Source organism: Mobula hypostoma, chromosome 1, assembly GCF_963921235.1.
Source record: "Mobula hypostoma chromosome 1, sMobHyp1.1, whole genome shotgun sequence".
Taxonomy (NCBI): Eukaryota; Metazoa; Chordata; class Chondrichthyes; order Myliobatiformes; family Myliobatidae; genus Mobula; species Mobula hypostoma.
Window position 1 is genome coordinate 104,776,514 of NC_086097.1, and position 17,363 is coordinate 104,793,876.

At 43.6% G+C, this 17,363-nt stretch overlaps 1 protein-coding gene across 2 annotated transcripts in view; it reads left to right on the forward strand.

The window, feature by feature from the left end:
* The window catches only part of rtf1 (RTF1 homolog, Paf1/RNA polymerase II complex component), a 217,275-nt gene that overhangs the window by 36,612 nt on the left and 163,300 nt on the right, over positions 1–17,363 (forward strand). For both annotated transcript variants that reach the window (XM_063054453.1, XM_063054446.1), the window contains exon 2: positions 8,307–8,417. In XM_063054453.1, the coding sequence (XP_062910523.1) occupies positions 8,307–8,417 (111 nt within the window). The remainder of the gene's footprint in view (positions 1–8,306; positions 8,418–17,363) is intronic.

Below are 17,363 nucleotides of genomic sequence, written 5' to 3' on the forward strand. Positions count from 1 at the left end.
CTATTTTGACAACTTCCTTCTCCAACGTCCCTGCTTCCTCAACACTACCTGCCACTCTGTTTTCGTATCATCTACAAAATTGATCACAAAGCCATCAATTCTGTCATCCTAATCATAAAGAGAAGGGGTCCCAATACCGATCCCTGTGGAAGACCAGTAGACATTGGCAGCCAACCAGAATAGGCCCCCTTCATTCCCATTCTTTGCATCCTGTGAATGTTCTATCCATGCTAGTATCTTTTCTGTTATACAATCTTGTTAAACAGCCTCATGTGTGGCACTTTGACAAAGGCCTTCTGAAAGTCCAGGTAAGCAACATCCAGTGACTGTCTATACTGCTTGTTAGTTCCTCAAAAAATTCCAGCTGATGTCAGTCAAGATTTCCCCTGAAGGAAACCATGCTGACTTCAGCCTACTTTATCATGTGCCTTCGATTACTTCAAAACTTCATCCTTAATAATGGACTCTCCCAACATCATCCCAACCACTGAATCCAAGCTAATTGGCCTATAATTTCTTTTCTCCTGTCTCCATCCACTTAGAGTGGAGTGATATTTGCAATTTTCCAGTCCTCTGGAACTATTCCAGAATCTAGTGGTTCTTGAAAGGTCTTTACTCCACAATCAGCAATCTCTTCAGGGGTGTTGGCCATCTGGTCCATGTGTATCTACCTTCAGACCTTTGAGCTTCCCAAGCACCTTCTCCTTGGTAATAGCATCTAAACTCACTTCTGCCCCAGTACTCTCAAATTTCTGGCATATTGCTGGTGTTTTCCACAGTGCAGACTGGCACAAGAATACTTGTGTTCATCTACTATTGTTTTGTCCCCTATTACTACCCCTCCAATATAATTTTTCAGCAGTTTGATATCCACTCCTGCCTCTTTTTTTCTTGCTCACTCTCTTGCTTTCGCTCTCTCATCTCTTGGTATCCTCTTTTGTATTATAAGCTAGCTTTTCTCTCCTGGTTCGTTTTTAGAAGCTTGCCAATCCTCTAACTTCCCTGTGTGCATGTGTGTGTATACTTGTATACACACACACAACACATTTGCCTTCCTCACCACTGACCTAACCTGCAAGTTAACCTTTAGGGAATCCTGCACCAGGACTCCCAAACCACTTTGCGCCTCTGTTTTCTGAGTTTTTTCCCTCTTTCTACCCATAACCGTACATTTCTCTGCACTATGAGGAGAAGATGGCGATGCGCCTGCGTGTGCGCAGCCCTCTGGTGAAAAATGATATTGTATCTGTTAAATAGAGGCCGTGGACAATTCTGATTTGATGGAGAATGTACGTGAAAGCACAAAGGAACATCTGGAGAAATTTCTGAAACGCCCGTTTGCTACTGTCGTTACTGTGTGGTCGGGAATCTTTCGGAGGATAAGCCTCAAAATCCCCGGCCTTGCCTGGTTTTGGCGACCGAGAGGGAGGACGAATCATTCGGACAGAGATGGTGCTCAGTATTCGGTGTCGGAGAGCTGATAAGAGCTCAAAGTTTTCAGATGACTCACAGTCGGATTGTGGTCGGGTATGGCAGGGAGAGTTTTTCTTCCTTCTCCCGTCTGCATGAGATGTGGGACATTTGAGAAACTTTGAACTTTTACTGTGCTCATGGACTTCTTCATCAAGTTGTGGTATTGTTGCACTGTGTAACTGTGTTATAATTATGTGGTTTTGTCAGTTTTTTCAGTCTTGGTCTGTCCTGTGTTTTGTGATATTACACCGGAGGAAATAATGTATCATTTCTTAATGCATGCATTACTAAATGACAATAAAAGAGGACTATGTGTCTTCATAATCTAAAAACTATATTCCATGTGCCCTTTCTTTGCGTATTCTTGTAATCTGTCCAAGTCCTTCTGCAGACTCCTCGTTTCCTGAACACTTTTCTCTACAGAAAAAGGTGTAGGAACAAGAGGCTGGTCAAGGACTACATCTGCAGCATGCTACCACCCACACGGGACCCCCTACATTCGTCTACCAACGCAACCGATTGACAGATGATGCAATAGCCACAGCTCTACACACTGTCCTTGGACATCTGGAGAAGAAGGATGCTTATGTGAGAGTGCTGTTTTTGGTCTACAGTTCAGCATTCAACAGCATATTTCACTCCAGGTTCGACGAGAAGCTCAGAGACCTCTGCCTTCACCCTGCCATGTGTAGCTGGATCCTGGACTTCTGTCAGATCATCGGCAGGTGTTGAGAGTGGGCTCCCTCACCTCTGCCCCTCTGACCCTCAACACAGAGCCCCCCAGGGCTGGGTCCTCCTTTACTAAATGTCGCAAAAACCAAGGAGCTGGTTGTGGACTACAGGAGGAATGGAGATAGACTAACCCGTATTGACATCAATGCATTTGGGGTTGAGAGGGTGAAGAGCTTCAAGTTCCTCAGCATATACATCACTGAGTATCTCGTGGTCTGTACGTACCGGCTGTGTGATGAAAAAGGCACAACAGCGCCTCTTTCACCGCAGACTGTTGAAAAAGTTCGGTATGGGCCCCCAAATCCTAATAACTTCCTACAGGGGCACAATGAGAACATCCTGACTGGCTGCATTACTGCCTGGTATGGGAACTGTAGTCCCCTCAATCGGAGGATTCTGCAGAGAGTGGTTCGGACAGCCCAGCAGATCTGTAGATGTGGACTTCCCACTATTCAGGACATTGACAAAGATGTGTGTAAAAGGGGTTGAAGGATCATTGGGGACCCGAGTCACCCCAACCACAAACAGTTCCAGCTGCTACCATCCGGGAAATGGTACCACAGCATAAAGGCCAGGACCAACAGAATCCGGGACAGCTTCTTCCACTAGACCATCAGACTGATTAATTCACACTGATACAATTCTATTTCTATGTTATATTGACTGTTCTGTTGTACATTTGTATTTATTGTAAGTTACTATAATTGCCCTTTGCACATTTAGACGGAGATGTAACGTAGAGATTTTTACTCCTCATGTATATGAAGGATGTAAGAAATAAAATCAATTCAATTCACTAGAGAGACTACCAGGTTCCATGAATTCCCACATCCTGCATGCACTGTGCAATGGGCAACCAAGACCAAATCTTCTCACCTGTTTCTTTGACCTAAGCTTCTTGAGTCAAAGCCTGATGTTTCTGGTCTACTCCCAACAATGGCCTGCCCTCCCTTGCCCCTTCTGTACTTTTATTTAATTCACAGTGCTCTGCCCCTGATGCTGATTGGACCTCTGGAATGTCTGAACACCCACAAAGCTCTCCTTTTATACTAGCTTTGCTGTCCTGCAAGTAACCTCCTTCAAGTGCTCTGCTCCCAACACTGATTGGACCTCTGGAGTATAATCATGGATAAATCATAAACCTTTCTCTCCCCCCCCCCCCACCCTCTTAATGGGAAAAAATCTCCTTCATCCTTGTCTTTGTGCTTTACATCAGTTCCTCCTTTTGACATATTTCTTTCTGGAGCGAAGTTCTTGCTTTCTAAGGTGCTCACCACTGAAGGAAATTATGTCTCAGTTAATTCAAACCTCCTTTCCAGAATAAACCTTGTTTCCAGAATAAAAAGCAAATACACTGAACCTATTGGAAAATGTTTCTTAACTATATCCTAGCTACATCTTTACATTCCTCCTGTAATATTGTGACCACTAGTATTCAGTTCTACCCTAATTGCATTGAATGACTTTGCGCATAAGACAATTTTTTGACATTTCAATTGCCACCTGATCTATTACCTTTCAATGAAGTACCCTACTCCTATTTTCTGTTAATTGTGTATCCCTTGCCTGCCCTTCTCAAGTACATTACCTTGCACTTCAATAGATTGTATTCTACTTAATTTTCCTTTTTATTCAGGCGGTTTATATCTCCATGCAATCTACAACTTTTTCCTCATTATCAATCAGATGGCCAGCATTTTTGTAGTGTACATCACCTCACCAAAAGTTAAGGACATAGTACTGAGCTCCGCAGAATCTCATAAGTGATTCCCTGGCAGCTGTGGTAATAATAACCCATGCCTTGATATCTCACTTCTTACCACTGCATCAATTTATTCTGTTTTTGTGACCAGTCTTCATGTGAGAGCTTAACAAAAACCTTAAGACCATATAAACAACATCCCATTTAATTATTTCAAACTCTTTCTTAAAAAAAAAATGATGCTCAACATTTCAATGCTATCTGGGTGCAGCAATAAATGTGAACTTTGAAGAGGTTTAGAGAAAGTTTTTTTAAAAATTGCAGCTTTTGTAATCTTGTGATTACATTGGTATCTCATAAATTTTTGAGATGCAGTTAACAAAAACATTGTGTGATAGAGCAAGACCTTGACTGTGTATATTTAAGATTTGATGAGTAAAAATATGATGAGTATAACCAGCTAAAATCAAGTGAGTCCCTAGAGGAATATAGAGGTTGTAGGAAAGTACCAAAGGATGAAATTAAGGTTTAAAAAAGAGGCTATGGAATATCTTTGGCCGATAACATTAAGAAGTCATTTTGTAAGTATGTTTGTATGTTAGGAGCAAGTTGGTAACCAGTGAAAAGCTGTGACACCTTCAGGACCAAAAGGGTTATGTGTATGGAGTGAGTAGCCCCTAAATGAATATTTATCCGTATTCATGATGGCAAAGGAAATTTAGTGTAGTGAGTTCAAGGAGGGGTATGTCTTCTGGAGCATATCACTATTAAGAAGGTGGAGCTATGAATGTCTTGAAATATATAATGATGGATAAATCCTCGAGGCTGGATAAGATCTACCCCAGAGCGCTATGGGGACAACTAGGGCCCTGATTAACGTTTTTGCAGCTTTGTTAGCCGAAGGATGGAAGGTGGCTAATATTCTTTTATTTGAGAAAGGCATCAGGGATAAGCCAAATAGCTACAAGCCAGTGAGCCTTACATCAGTGATGGGGAAATTATTGAATAAAATTCTATGGGATAAGATTTGGTTATACAATGTATTCTAGTTAATTGGGGCACATTGGGATCAGTACATTTTGGCCCAATTAAACAGCTGCCCCATTTTGGCTTGAGCAGCTCCAAAGGTTCATGAAAATAGTTAAAAAGGCATAAAAAGACAAACTACTGTTTAACTAAGGAACAATTTATGTATTTAAATGAAATACAGAGCAAGTTAGAACACTACCAATATTAGTTCCTAATTGTATCAACTGGTCCAGTGTATGCTGCCTGTTCTTTTGGTTGATGGTAAATTAACAAAATCGGTAGATAATGGACTGCAGTCACACAATGCTTTTGTTGATTGCATACTTCAACTTTTCATTTTCATTGTAACTCTCAAGATGATTGTCAATACCTTAATTCTTCATAATTCCTAACTTGTTGAAGTAGTGAAATAATTTCATTTCCACGCGCCTGTTTCTGGCATCACTAAGCTGAATGCTTGAAACCACGGTGAGCAAAACAGTTCCAAATTGTCTTACTGTTTATCTTGCACCACCTATCAGTGACAAGAATCACTGCTTTTTGAACACAAACTGTTGCTATTTTAAAACTTCGTCTAAGTATAGTGTAGTGTCTAACAGTCACAAAAGTGACCACAACAGATGCAGTTAGAAACTGATTGGCAACAATGTCCTGTTCTAATTAAGCGGTATAGTGTCCCAAATACACCAAGGGAATCCTGTTTTTTTTTCCTCAGTTAATATTTGTTATTTAAAAGTTGTCCAAATTATGCAGCTGCTCTGATTAACTGATGGCACAACGAACAGAATTCACTATTTGGAAAGGTAGGGATTGACCATGGACCCTCGGTTAAAGGTAAGGCTCCATGGCATAAAAAATGTTTGGGAACTAGTCTAGGGAAAGTTAGCATGGCTATGTGTGGGAAAGATCCTGTTGTGCTAATTTGATTGAGCTTAGTCAGATATTTGACAAGGTCTTACATGATAAGCTGGTCCAGAAGGCATATGGTATCCAAGGAAAGATGGTTGATTAGATGCAAAGTTGGCTTTGCAATGGATGGCGGCAGGTAGCAGTGGACGACGTTTTACAGATTGGAAGTATGACTAATGATGTACTGCATAGATTAAGAATGCACATGCTGATGTTTTTTCCCCTGCAGTCAAACGTCCCCCTTATCATTGACCTTTTGTGATCCTTACAGCCTCATTCCACCTCTTTCACTTCTTTGACTGTTCTTTCTATGTATTGAATACCTCATCCTTGGTCACACTTCTGCCATGTCTCAATATATCAGTATGCTTAAATACACTACTATTCATTTGCCTTTTATTCAAATGCAGTGCATTTTGGCACAGGATATTTTTGTAATATTGATGGTCCTCTGTTTATTTTCTGCATTATGGTCCTCTTAATTTTGTTTGCCTTAAGCCATAGAGGGCTGGCTGGTGGTGTAGTGGCATCAGCACTGGACTTGAAGGCAGATGGTTCTGAGTTCAAACCCAGCTGGGTCCCAACCTGGGCAGCGGCAGTATCTGTGCAGAAGAAAGGCTTGGCAATCTACTTCAGTATCTTGCCATGAAAACCTATGGTCCATGAGGTCACGAAGAGTCGGACTTAACGACTGAACAAAAAAAATGCCCTTCAAATCAACTCTCACCATTCCATCTTAGCTGATTTATTGTCTTTCTCGTTCCCATTCTCCTTCCTTCTCCCAATAACCTTTGATATTCTTACTAATGAAGTACCTATTTTATTGAGGCTGTGGCCCCTATTCCTAGACTTCACCACTATAGAAAACATCCTCTCCACATCCAGCCTATTTAGGCCTTTCAATATTCGATAAGTTTCAGTAAGATCCCCACCTCATTCTTCTAAATTCCAGCGAGTACAGGCCCAGAGCTATTAAATGTTCCTCAACCCTTTCATTTCCAGGATCATTCTCGTGAACCAGTTCCTTTCCTGTAGTACCATGGACTCTTATCTTTTTAAGCAGCCTCATGTGTGGCACTCTGAAAATTCAAATAAATAACATCCACTGGCTCTCTGGCTATTTGCCTGTTTCCTTAAGAATTCAAACAGATTTGTCCAGTAAGATTTTTCATGCTAACTTTGGTCTTTTTTATCATGTGCCTTCAATTACCTCAACCTCATCCTTAATGGATTTCAACATCTTCCTAGCCACTGAAGTCAGGTTAACTGGCTTATAATTTTCTGTCCTTTGCCTCCCTCCCTTTTTAGACTTCCAACTTGCACCTTGTAAGGCATGAAAATGCCCAACGCAGGCCTTTCATGGTCTGAGTCGATGTTCCCTCCCTCCCTCCCTTCTTAGAGTGGAGTGACATTTGCAATTTTCCAGCCACTGGAACCGTTCCAGAGTCCAGTGATTCTTGAAAGATGGCTACCAATGCATCCCAATCTGTTCAGACATCTAGGAATCCATCTGGTCCAGGTGACTTATCTACCTTCAAATCCTGTAGCTTCCCAAGCACATTTTCCATAGGAATAGCACTTCTGCTCCCTAGTGCTCTCAAATTTCTGACATACTGCTGATTGTCTTCGACAGTAACGACTGATGCAAAATACTTATTGAGTTCGTCTGCCTTTTCTTCGTTCACCTCTCCAGTGTCATTTTCCAGCTGTCCAATATCTACTATCAGCTCTCATTTACTCTTGTATATCTGAAAAAACTCTTGACATTCTGTTTTATTGGCTAGCTCACGGTCAGTCTGATCCATCACCCTTTTCCGGAAGTTAAATTCTATCCCTTTCTAAACTTTTTATTTATTCTGAAGACTTTCTTAACTTCTGCATTTTCCTTTTCTTTTACTTTATTCTCACTTTTCCGAACTACTGAACCTACTATTTAGTTTAAAGACACTCTTCAACCAGTCCCACTACATACCATGGAGTGTAGCAGTTAGTGTGACGCTATTACAGCTCGGGTCATTGGAGTTTGGCGTCCTCTGAAAGTTTGTAAGTTCTTTCCCATGTGTGCTTCTTAATTCAACCTCTTGAGCCAGAGCCTGAAACTAGCCACTAACTCCCCATTGACAATGACTGCTCTGCTTAATCCTAACTTTAATTGAACTTTGCCAAAAGCCTAATAGTTTGAACTGGGTATGTTTGGTATGTTTACCCCAGGCATATTTGTTTCAGATGGATCTTTGTCTGTGTTGTTGATCATTCATCACCCTGGAATTCATTTTAGATTGTTTGGGAGGTGACAGTATGAATGACTAGAGGAGCAAACTATTTATAGATTGGATGCAGCAAGTGTTTTCTTTCAATGAGTGAAAACATGGATCAGTGTGTGGACCCAGAGTAGTGTTCTGTTTAAATCAAGAATTGGTTTAGTTATTAACTATTTAACAATTTGTCTCAAACCATTTAGGAGTTATTGTCATTGGCAAAGAGGAAACGAAGTGAGCCAGAACAACAAGAACAACAGGCAAGCAAGCCATCAGCATCATCAGATTCAGAAACCTCAGACAGTGGTGATGAGGTAAGCTATGCTAACTGTTAAGATACGAGCCTAATTATCTGCATATATTAGCACATATTTGCTATGAATATTTGTGTATATATATTAATGTTTATAGTATGTATAAAAATTAGGGTGTTCATCTAATCTTTTTAAGAAGGGCAGCAGTAAGTATTGGTTTATTATGTTATGTGTACTGAAATCCAGTGTGGATCATGACATGCATAAACACAAGTGAATATTGCAGAGTAGTGTTGTAGTTGGAGAGAAAACACCATGCAGGTAGACAAAGACAAAGAGCAGGGTCATGATGAGGTTCAGGCTTTTGTAACTTCTGCCTGATGGGAGGTACGGGGAGAAGGGGAACTGTGGGGTGGGTGAGACCTTTGATTATGTTGGCTGCTTTACTAAGACAGTGAGAAGTGCAGCAATTATCTGTGAAGGGAAGTCTAGATTTTGTGATGTTATGGCCTGTGTTCAGAACTCTAATTCTTGTAGTCTTGGGCAGAGCAGTTGCCCTACCACACCATGATGCATCTGAATAGGATGCTGTCTAAGGTGCATCTTGTAAAAATTGGCTAGGGTCATTGGGGACATGCTGAATTTCTTTAACTTTCTGAGCAAGTAGAAGTTTGGCCATAGCATCTGTTTGGCCACAGAATGAACTAAAGAACTTGCAGTGAGCCTTGTATAAATTATGGGGAAGTTACTGGAAGGGATTTTGAGAAACGGGACTTATTTTCAATTGTAAAGGCATTGACTGATATAGGTAATTCTGTCTCCCAAGGTGATCATGTGGATTGGCATGGGCAGGACAGTAGCTGTGGTCTATTTGGATTTTAGTAAGGTCCTTTACAAGGTAACCCATGGTAGCCTGGGCTGGAAGGGATCTATCTTAAAGTGGAATCTGAATAAAACTCGGGAGACCAGCTGCTTATAGTTACCACAGTTTATTGCGCACTCTCCTGCAGGAGTTTGAGACCCAGTTGTCAAAGGGAAGGCACATAAGTACTGCCACCATTGAACAAGTGGGCCTGCCCCCTGACGTTACAGCCGTATATTTATACATAGTAATACATTACTGTTGCAAGATGTTATTTGAACTGGTACTCCAAGTCTGTTGGTGCGAAACTTAGTTACAGATAAGAGAGTCCGCTAGATCATGGTTTAATTACAGATGGATGTGCTGTCCAGTCCTTATCAGTTATTCCCTTTGCTAGGTCCTGACTTAATTACAGATGGATGTTCATTCTTGTCTTTATCGGTGACCCCTCCTCCCCTAGTCAAACGAGGGTACAATGTATAATGTTATCAAACTCTCAATGTTTCTCTACAAGCCGGGGAGAACTGTTAATGAGCCTGTCTTAGCTGGCTTCTGAAGGCAGAGTTTACTTCAGTTCAAAAATTCCTATTCAGTCCCAATTATTCTTTTAGCCAGAGGTTACATAGGTTCAAAATGATTTTTTTTAAATATCCCCAATTCTTCATCTAAGGTGAGCTAGTCAATTGCATACATTATTGGCATGATGGGGGGAAAGCAAAGGTGAGCAGACAGGTAGTGCAGAGCACCCCTGTAGCCATTCCCCTGAATAATAAGTTTACCGTCCTGGATACTGTTGGCAGGGACGACCGACCAGGTGTGAGCCATGGTGGCAGGGCCTCCGGCACTGAGTCTGACCCAGTGGTGCAGAAGCATGGGATGGAGAAGAGGAGAGCTGTCGTCTTTGGAGACTCTATAGTCAGGGGAGCAGACAGGAGATTTTGTGGACGTGAGAAGGACACCCGGAAGGTTTGTTGCCCCCTGGGTGCCAGGGTCCGGGATGTCTCTGACGGGGTGCGCGACATCCTGGTACGAGAGGGAAAGCAACCAGAAGTCGTGATACATGTTGGGACTAACGACATAGGCAGGAAGAGGGATGAGGTCCTGAAGTGTGAGTTTCGGGAACTAGGCAGAAGGCTGAAGAACAGGACCTTAAGGGTGGCATTCCTCAGAATTGCTGCCATTGCTACGTGACAGTGATGGTAAGAATTGGAGGAGATGACAGTTGAATGTGTGGCTGAGGAGTTGGTGCAGGGAGCAGGGTTTTAGATTTTTGGATCATTGGGATCTCTTCTGGGGAAGGTGGGACCTGTACAGATTGGATGGGTTGCACCTGAACTCGTGGGGGAGCAATATCCTTGCAGGTAGGTTTGCTGGCATGGTTCGGGAGGGTTTAAACTAATTTGCAAGGGGGATGGGACCCAGAGCGATAGAGCAGTGAAGGAAGTGCATGGAGTAAAGCCAGATCTTAACATCTAGAGAGGTTTTGAGGAAAGAGAAGCAGAATAAACAGTGTAAAGACAGTAAGGTAGAAGGGCTGAAATGTTTGTACCTCAATGCAAGAAGCATCAGGAACAAAGGTGATGAACTGAGAGCTTGGATGCATACATGGAATTATGATGTAGTGGCCATTACAGAGACTTGGCTGGCACCAGGGCAGGAATGGATTCTCAATATTCCTGGATTTCAGTGCTTTAAAAGGGATAGAGAGGGCGGAAAAAGGAGGAGGGGTGGCGTTACTGGTCAGGGATACTATTACAGCTACAGAAAGGGTAGGTAATGTAGCAGGATCCTCTTTTGAGTCAGTATGGGTGGAAGTCAGGAACAGGAAGGGAGCAGTTACTCTATTGGGGGTATTCTGTAGGCCACGTGGTAGCAGCAGAGATACAGAGAAGCAGATTGGGAGGCAGATTTTGGAAAGGTGCAAAAATAACAGGGTTGTTTTAGCTTCCCTAATATTAATTGGCACCTGATTAGTTCCAAGGGTTTAGATGGGGCAGAGTTTGTTAAGTGTGGCCAGGACAGATTCCTGTCACGGTATGTGGACAGGCCGACTAGGGGGAATGCCATACTAGATCTAATACTAGGTAATGAACCGGGTCAGGTCACAGATCTCTCAGTGAGTGAGCATGTGGGGGACAGTGACCACCGCTCCCTGGCCTTTAACATTATCATGGAAAAGGATAGAATCAGAGAGGACAGGAAAATTTTTAATTGGGGAAGGGCAAATTATGAGGCTATAAGGCTAGAACTTGCGGGTGTGAATTGGGATGATGTTTTTGCAGGGAAATGTACTATGGACATGTGGTCAATGTTTAGAAATCTCTTGCAGGATGTTGGGGATAAATTTGTCCCGGTGAGGAAGATAAAGAATGGTAGGGTGAAGGAACCATGGGTGACAAGTGAGGTGGAAGATCTAGTCAGGTGGAAGAAGGCAGCATACATGAGGTTTAGGAAGCAGGGATCAGATGGGTCTGTTGAGGAATATAGGGAAGCAAGAAAGGAGCTGAAGAAGGGGCTGAGAAGAGTAAGAAGGGGGCATGAGAAGGCCTTGGTGAGTAGGGTAAAGGAAAACCCCAAGGCATTCTTCAATTATGTGAAAAAAATGGATGACAGGAGTGAAGGTAGGACCGATTAGATATAATGGTGGGAAGATGTGCCTGGAGGCTGTGCAAGTGAGCGAGGTCCTCAATGAATACTTCTCTTCGGTGTTCACCAATGAGAGGGAACTTGATGATGGTGAGGACAATATGAGTGAGGTTGATGTTCTGGAGCATGTTGATATTAAGGGAGAGGAGGTGTTGGAGTTGTTAAAATACATTAGGACGGATTAGTCCCCGAGGCCTGACAGAATATTCCCCAGGCTGCTCCACGAGGTGAGGAAAGAGATTGCTGAGCCTCTGGCTAGGATCTTTATGTCCTCATTGTCCACGAGAATGGTACCGGAGGATTGGAGGGAGGTGAATGTTGTCCCGTTGTTCAAAAAAGGTAGTAAGGATAGTCCGGGTAATTATAGACCAGTGAGCCTTACGCCTGTGGTGGGAAAGCTGTTGGAAAAAGGTTCTTAGAGATAGGATCTCTGGGCATTTAGAGATTCATGGCCTGATCGGGGCAGATGAAGGGCAGATCGTGTCTAACAAGCCTGATAGAGTTCTTTGAGGAGGTGACCAGGCATATAGATGAGGGTAGTGCAGTGGATGTGATCTATATGGATTTTAGCAAGGTTTTTGACAAGGGTCCACACGGTAGGCTTATTCAGAAAGTCAGAAGGCATGGGATCCAGGGAAATTTGGCCAGGTGGATTCAGAATTGGCTTGCCTGCAGAAGGCAGAGGGTGGTGGTGGAGGGAGTACATTCAGATTGGAGGATTGTGACTGGTGGTATCCCACAAGGATCTGTTCTGGGATCTCTACTTCTCGTGATTTTTATTAACGACCTGGATGTGGGGGTAGAAGGGTGGGTTGGCAAGTTTGCAGACAACACAAAGGTTGGTGGTGTTGTAGATAGTGTAGAGGATTGTTGAAGATTGCAGAGAGACATTGATAGGATGCAGAAGTGGGCTGAGAAGTGGCAGATGGAGTTCAACCCAGAGAAGTGTGAGGTGGTACACTTTGGAAGGACAAACTCCAAGGCAGAGTACAAAGTAAATGGCAGGATACTTGATAATGTGGAGGAGCAGAGGGATCTCAGGGTACATATCCACAGATCCCTGAAATTTGCCTCACAGGTGGATAGGGTAGTTAAGAAAGCTTATAGAAACATAGAAAATAGGTGCAGGAGTAGGCCATTCGGCCCTTCGAGCCTGCACCGCCATTTATTATGATCATGGCTGATCATCCAACTCAGAACCCCGCCCCAGCCTTCCCTCCATACCCCCTGACCCCCATAGCCACAAGGGCCATATCTAACTCCCTCTTAAACATAGCCAATGAACTGGCCTCAACAGTTTGCTGTGGCAGAGAATTCCACAGATTCACCACTCTCTGTGTGAAGAAGTTTTTCCTAATCTTGGTCCTAAAAGGCTTCCCTCTATCCTCAAACTGTGACCCCTCGTTCTGGACTTCCCCAACATCGGGAACAATCTTCCTGCATCTAGCCTGTCCAATCCCTTTAGGATTTTATATGTTTCAATAAGATCCCCCCTCAATCTTCTAAATTCCAACGAGTACAAGCCCAGTTCATCCAGTCTTTCTTCATATGAAAGTCCTGCCATCCCAGGAATCAATCTGGTGAACCTTCTTTGTACTCCCTCTATGGCAAAGATGTCTTTCCTCAGATTAGGGGACCAAAACTGCACACAATACTCCAGGTGTGGTCTCACCAAGGCCTTGTACAACTGCAGTAGTACCTCCCTGCTCCTGTACTCGAATCCTCTCGCTATAAATGCCAGCATACCATTCGCCTTTTTCACAGCCTGCTGTACCTGCATGCCCACTTTCAATAACTGGTGTATAATGACACCCAGGTCTCGTTGCACCTCCCCTTTTCCTAATCGGCCACCATTCAGATAATAATGTTTTCCTATTTTTGCCACCAAAGTGGATAACTTCACATTTATCCACATTAAATTGCATCTGCCATGAGTTTGCCCACTCACCCAACCTATCCAAGTCACCCTGCATCCTCTTAGCATCCTCCTCACTGCTAACACTGCCACCCAGCTTCGTGTCATCCGCAAACTTGGAGATGCTGCATTTAATTCCCTCATCCAAGTCATTAATATATATTGTAAACAACTGGGGTCCCAGCACTGAGCCTTGTGGTACCCCACTAGTCACCGCCTGCCATTCTGAAAAGGTCCCGTTTATTCCCACTCTTTGCTTCCTGTCTGCTAACCAATTCTCCACCCACACCAATACCTTACCCCCAATACCGTGTGCTTTAAGTTTGCACACTAATCTCCTGTGTGGGACCTTGTCAAAAGCCTTTTGAAAATCCAAATATACCACATCCACTGGTTCTCCCCTATCCACTCTACTAGTTACATCCTCAAAAAATTCTAGGAGATTCGTCAGACTTTGGGGTGTTAGCTTTCATAAGTCGAGGAATAGAGTTTAAGAGTCGCGATGTAATGATGCAACTCCATAAAACTCTGGTTCAGCCGCACTTGGAGTACTGTGTCCAGTTCTGGTCGCCTCACTATAGGAAAGATGTGGAAGCATTGGAAAGGGTACAGAGGAGATTTACCAGGATGCTGCCTGGTTTAGAGAGTATACATTATGATCAGAGATTACGGGAGCTGGGGCTTTACTCTTTGGAGAGAAGGAGGATGAGAGGAGACATGATAGAGGTGTACAAGATAATAAGAGGAATAGATAGAGTGGATAGCCAGTGCCTCATCCCCAGGGCACCAATGCTCAATAGAAGAGGACATGGCTTTAAGGTAAGGGGTGGGAAGTTCAAGGGGGATATTAGAGGAAGGCTTTTTACTCGGAGAGTGGTTGGTGCGACAGGTATATGGAGGAATTTAAGGTGGGGGCTTATATGGGAGGCAGGGTTTGAGGGTCGGCACAACATTGTGGGCTGAAGGGCCTGTACTGTGCTGTACTTTTCTATGTTCTATGTTCTATGGATGGAGATGGAGGTTGGTACTGACAGGTTATTTTTCAGGCTATGGTCTCTGCTGCAGGTATCCAGATCCCTTGTCATTTGGCTTGTCCATTAGTGATTTGGATTTGAATGTGGATGGTATGGTAATTTCCAACTAGCATCAAAATTGGTGTTACAGTGAACAATGAAGGAATGTATCTTTGATTACAACAGCGAAAGTGTGCAAAAGAATGCAGGTGAATTTTAACTGTGCCAAGTGATGCATTTTGGGAATTTAACTCAAGGTGGGACATGCAGTGTCTAACAGGACTCTGGGGAGTGTAGTAGAATCAGAAAGCAAGGGGCACCAATACACAAGTTCCTAGTTATTGTGACAAAGGCTGATGTTATGAAGGAGTATACTTGCATTTGTCTGAGTACAACACGGTGGAACAGCTGTCCAAAAGGGTGGAATCGCATTTGGAGTGTTGTGCATTTTTTTGGTGCTTGCATTACTGGAAAGACTTGATTAAGCCAGGACGGCTGTAGAGAGAGAAAAAAAATCACTATGATGTTGCCTGGACTAGACTACTATTACTACGTCGACTCAGGCCTAGGGGGCCGGCGTTGGGCACGATGACGGATTCTCCACTTCTCCCTCTCCCTCATCAGTGTGTTCAGTTCATCTACATTAGCCGCGCCGCTGTCTTCTCAGAGCATGTTGACCATAGTTTTGGGAGGGCGCCCAGGGTTCATCCTCCCGTGCTTGGTCTCCCATATGATGACTAGGCTGGCAGGTAGCTCGGGGTGGCGTAGTCAGTGCCCCGCTAGTTGCAGTCTTCTCGCCTCAATTTTAGTGGTGAGCATCGATAGGTCGTCATAGAGCTCGACGTTCGTCATGTGCTGTTGCCGACACACATCAAGAGCCATCCGAAGCATTCGTGTATAGCAACCATCTAGAGACTTTTGCATAGTCTTGGTGAGTGTCCACATCTTGCATCCGTACTTGAGAATGGACTCTACGACTGCTATGAAAATCCTCTTCTTAAGCCCTCTGGTCAGGTTCGACTTCCAGATTTCCTTCATGTCGTTCATAGCCCTCCACGCCAGCGCCTTCCGTATCTTTATGTCCTTCTTCGAACTCATCATTCTTGACCCAAGGTACTTGTCGTCAAAGACATTCTTTACGGTCTTGAGAGTACCTTTGTCGCAGTTAAACGCCATGTACTCTGTCTTTTTAACGTTTAGGCGAAGTCCAACTTTATTGCACTCAATTTCCACTTTTGTCAGTAGCGGCTGTGCTGCCTCCATCTGGTCAGAGAGCAGGACTATGTCATCTGCAAAATCGAGATCTGTGAGTGTAACTGGTCTGACCCTTTTGGTTCGTCCTGGTCTTATGGTAAAGCCAAGCTTGTCATGATCTTTGGTAGCTTGTCGCAGAGCGTAATCAAGGACAATTATAAAGATGTAGGATGCCAGAGTGTCTCCTTGCAGCACACCAGCTAGGAGCTCGAACACTGCTCTCTCTCCGTCTGGTGATCCAACTTTTGCTATGGTTTTGGTATAGCTGCTCTCAGTAGATGGTCTGGCACTCTGTAAGCTTTCAGGATCTTCAACATTTTACCTCGGTGAATGGAGTCAAAAGCTTTGCGAAAATCGATGTAAGTAAGCACGGCTGGTAGGTTGTTCTTCTTGACTTCCTCGATGATCCTGTGGAGAGCAAGTATTTGCATTACTGTTGTGTGCTTCTGCCGAAAACCATTCTGATTGAATCTTAGCTTAGGGTCAATGGCGGTGCGAATCCTGTTCAAGATCATCTGATTGTATAACTTTGCTAAGATGCAGGTCGAGCTGATACTGCGGTAGTTATCTGTCTTTGTGAGGGATCCAGACTTGGGGACTAGGATAATGTTTGAGAGTGGCCACTGTTCTGGTTTGTCGCCTTTCATCAGTGCTGTATTACACATGTCCAGCAAGATGTCGTCCAGGTCACAGTTCTTTAGGACATCTGGTGGTATCCCATCTGGTCTAGCGCTCCTGCCCTGTTTGAGTGCATATTTGGCCGCTTTCAGTTTCTCAATGGTGAATGGGCTGTCATCGATGTCGACTTGAGTTAGTATCGTGGGTATGTCCTCTTTTGTGATCGTTGGAGGGCTTCCCAGCAGGTTCTTAAAGTGGGTAAACCATGCCTGGGCATGGTCCTCTGCTGTTTTACCACTTATTTGACCTGATGGGGACTTCTTCTGTCTCCTGATCTCATTGACTAGGCGCCATGCTTCTCCATGCAGCATGTCTTCATTGGCAGCCTCTATCTCTTGTTACGTACCCCGTAACTGGGTTGCCAAACCAGCAGAAATGGATCACTCAGTTGGAGTCTGGATTACTAGAACTAAGAAAGTTTTATTAAAGAAACAAGCAACACAGTACTCTAATCAAAAGGATAATGAATGCAACAGTTCAGCAATGATAAACATACATGTACACAGAATTCAGATAACAGGATCAATCAAGCGCTATCTTTGTCTAGGGGTAAATGACCAGTTTCAAAGTGACGCAAAGTTCAGTTCAATTTAGTTCAGTTCAGTTCGCGGTAACTGCTGCCGTGGGAGATGGACAGT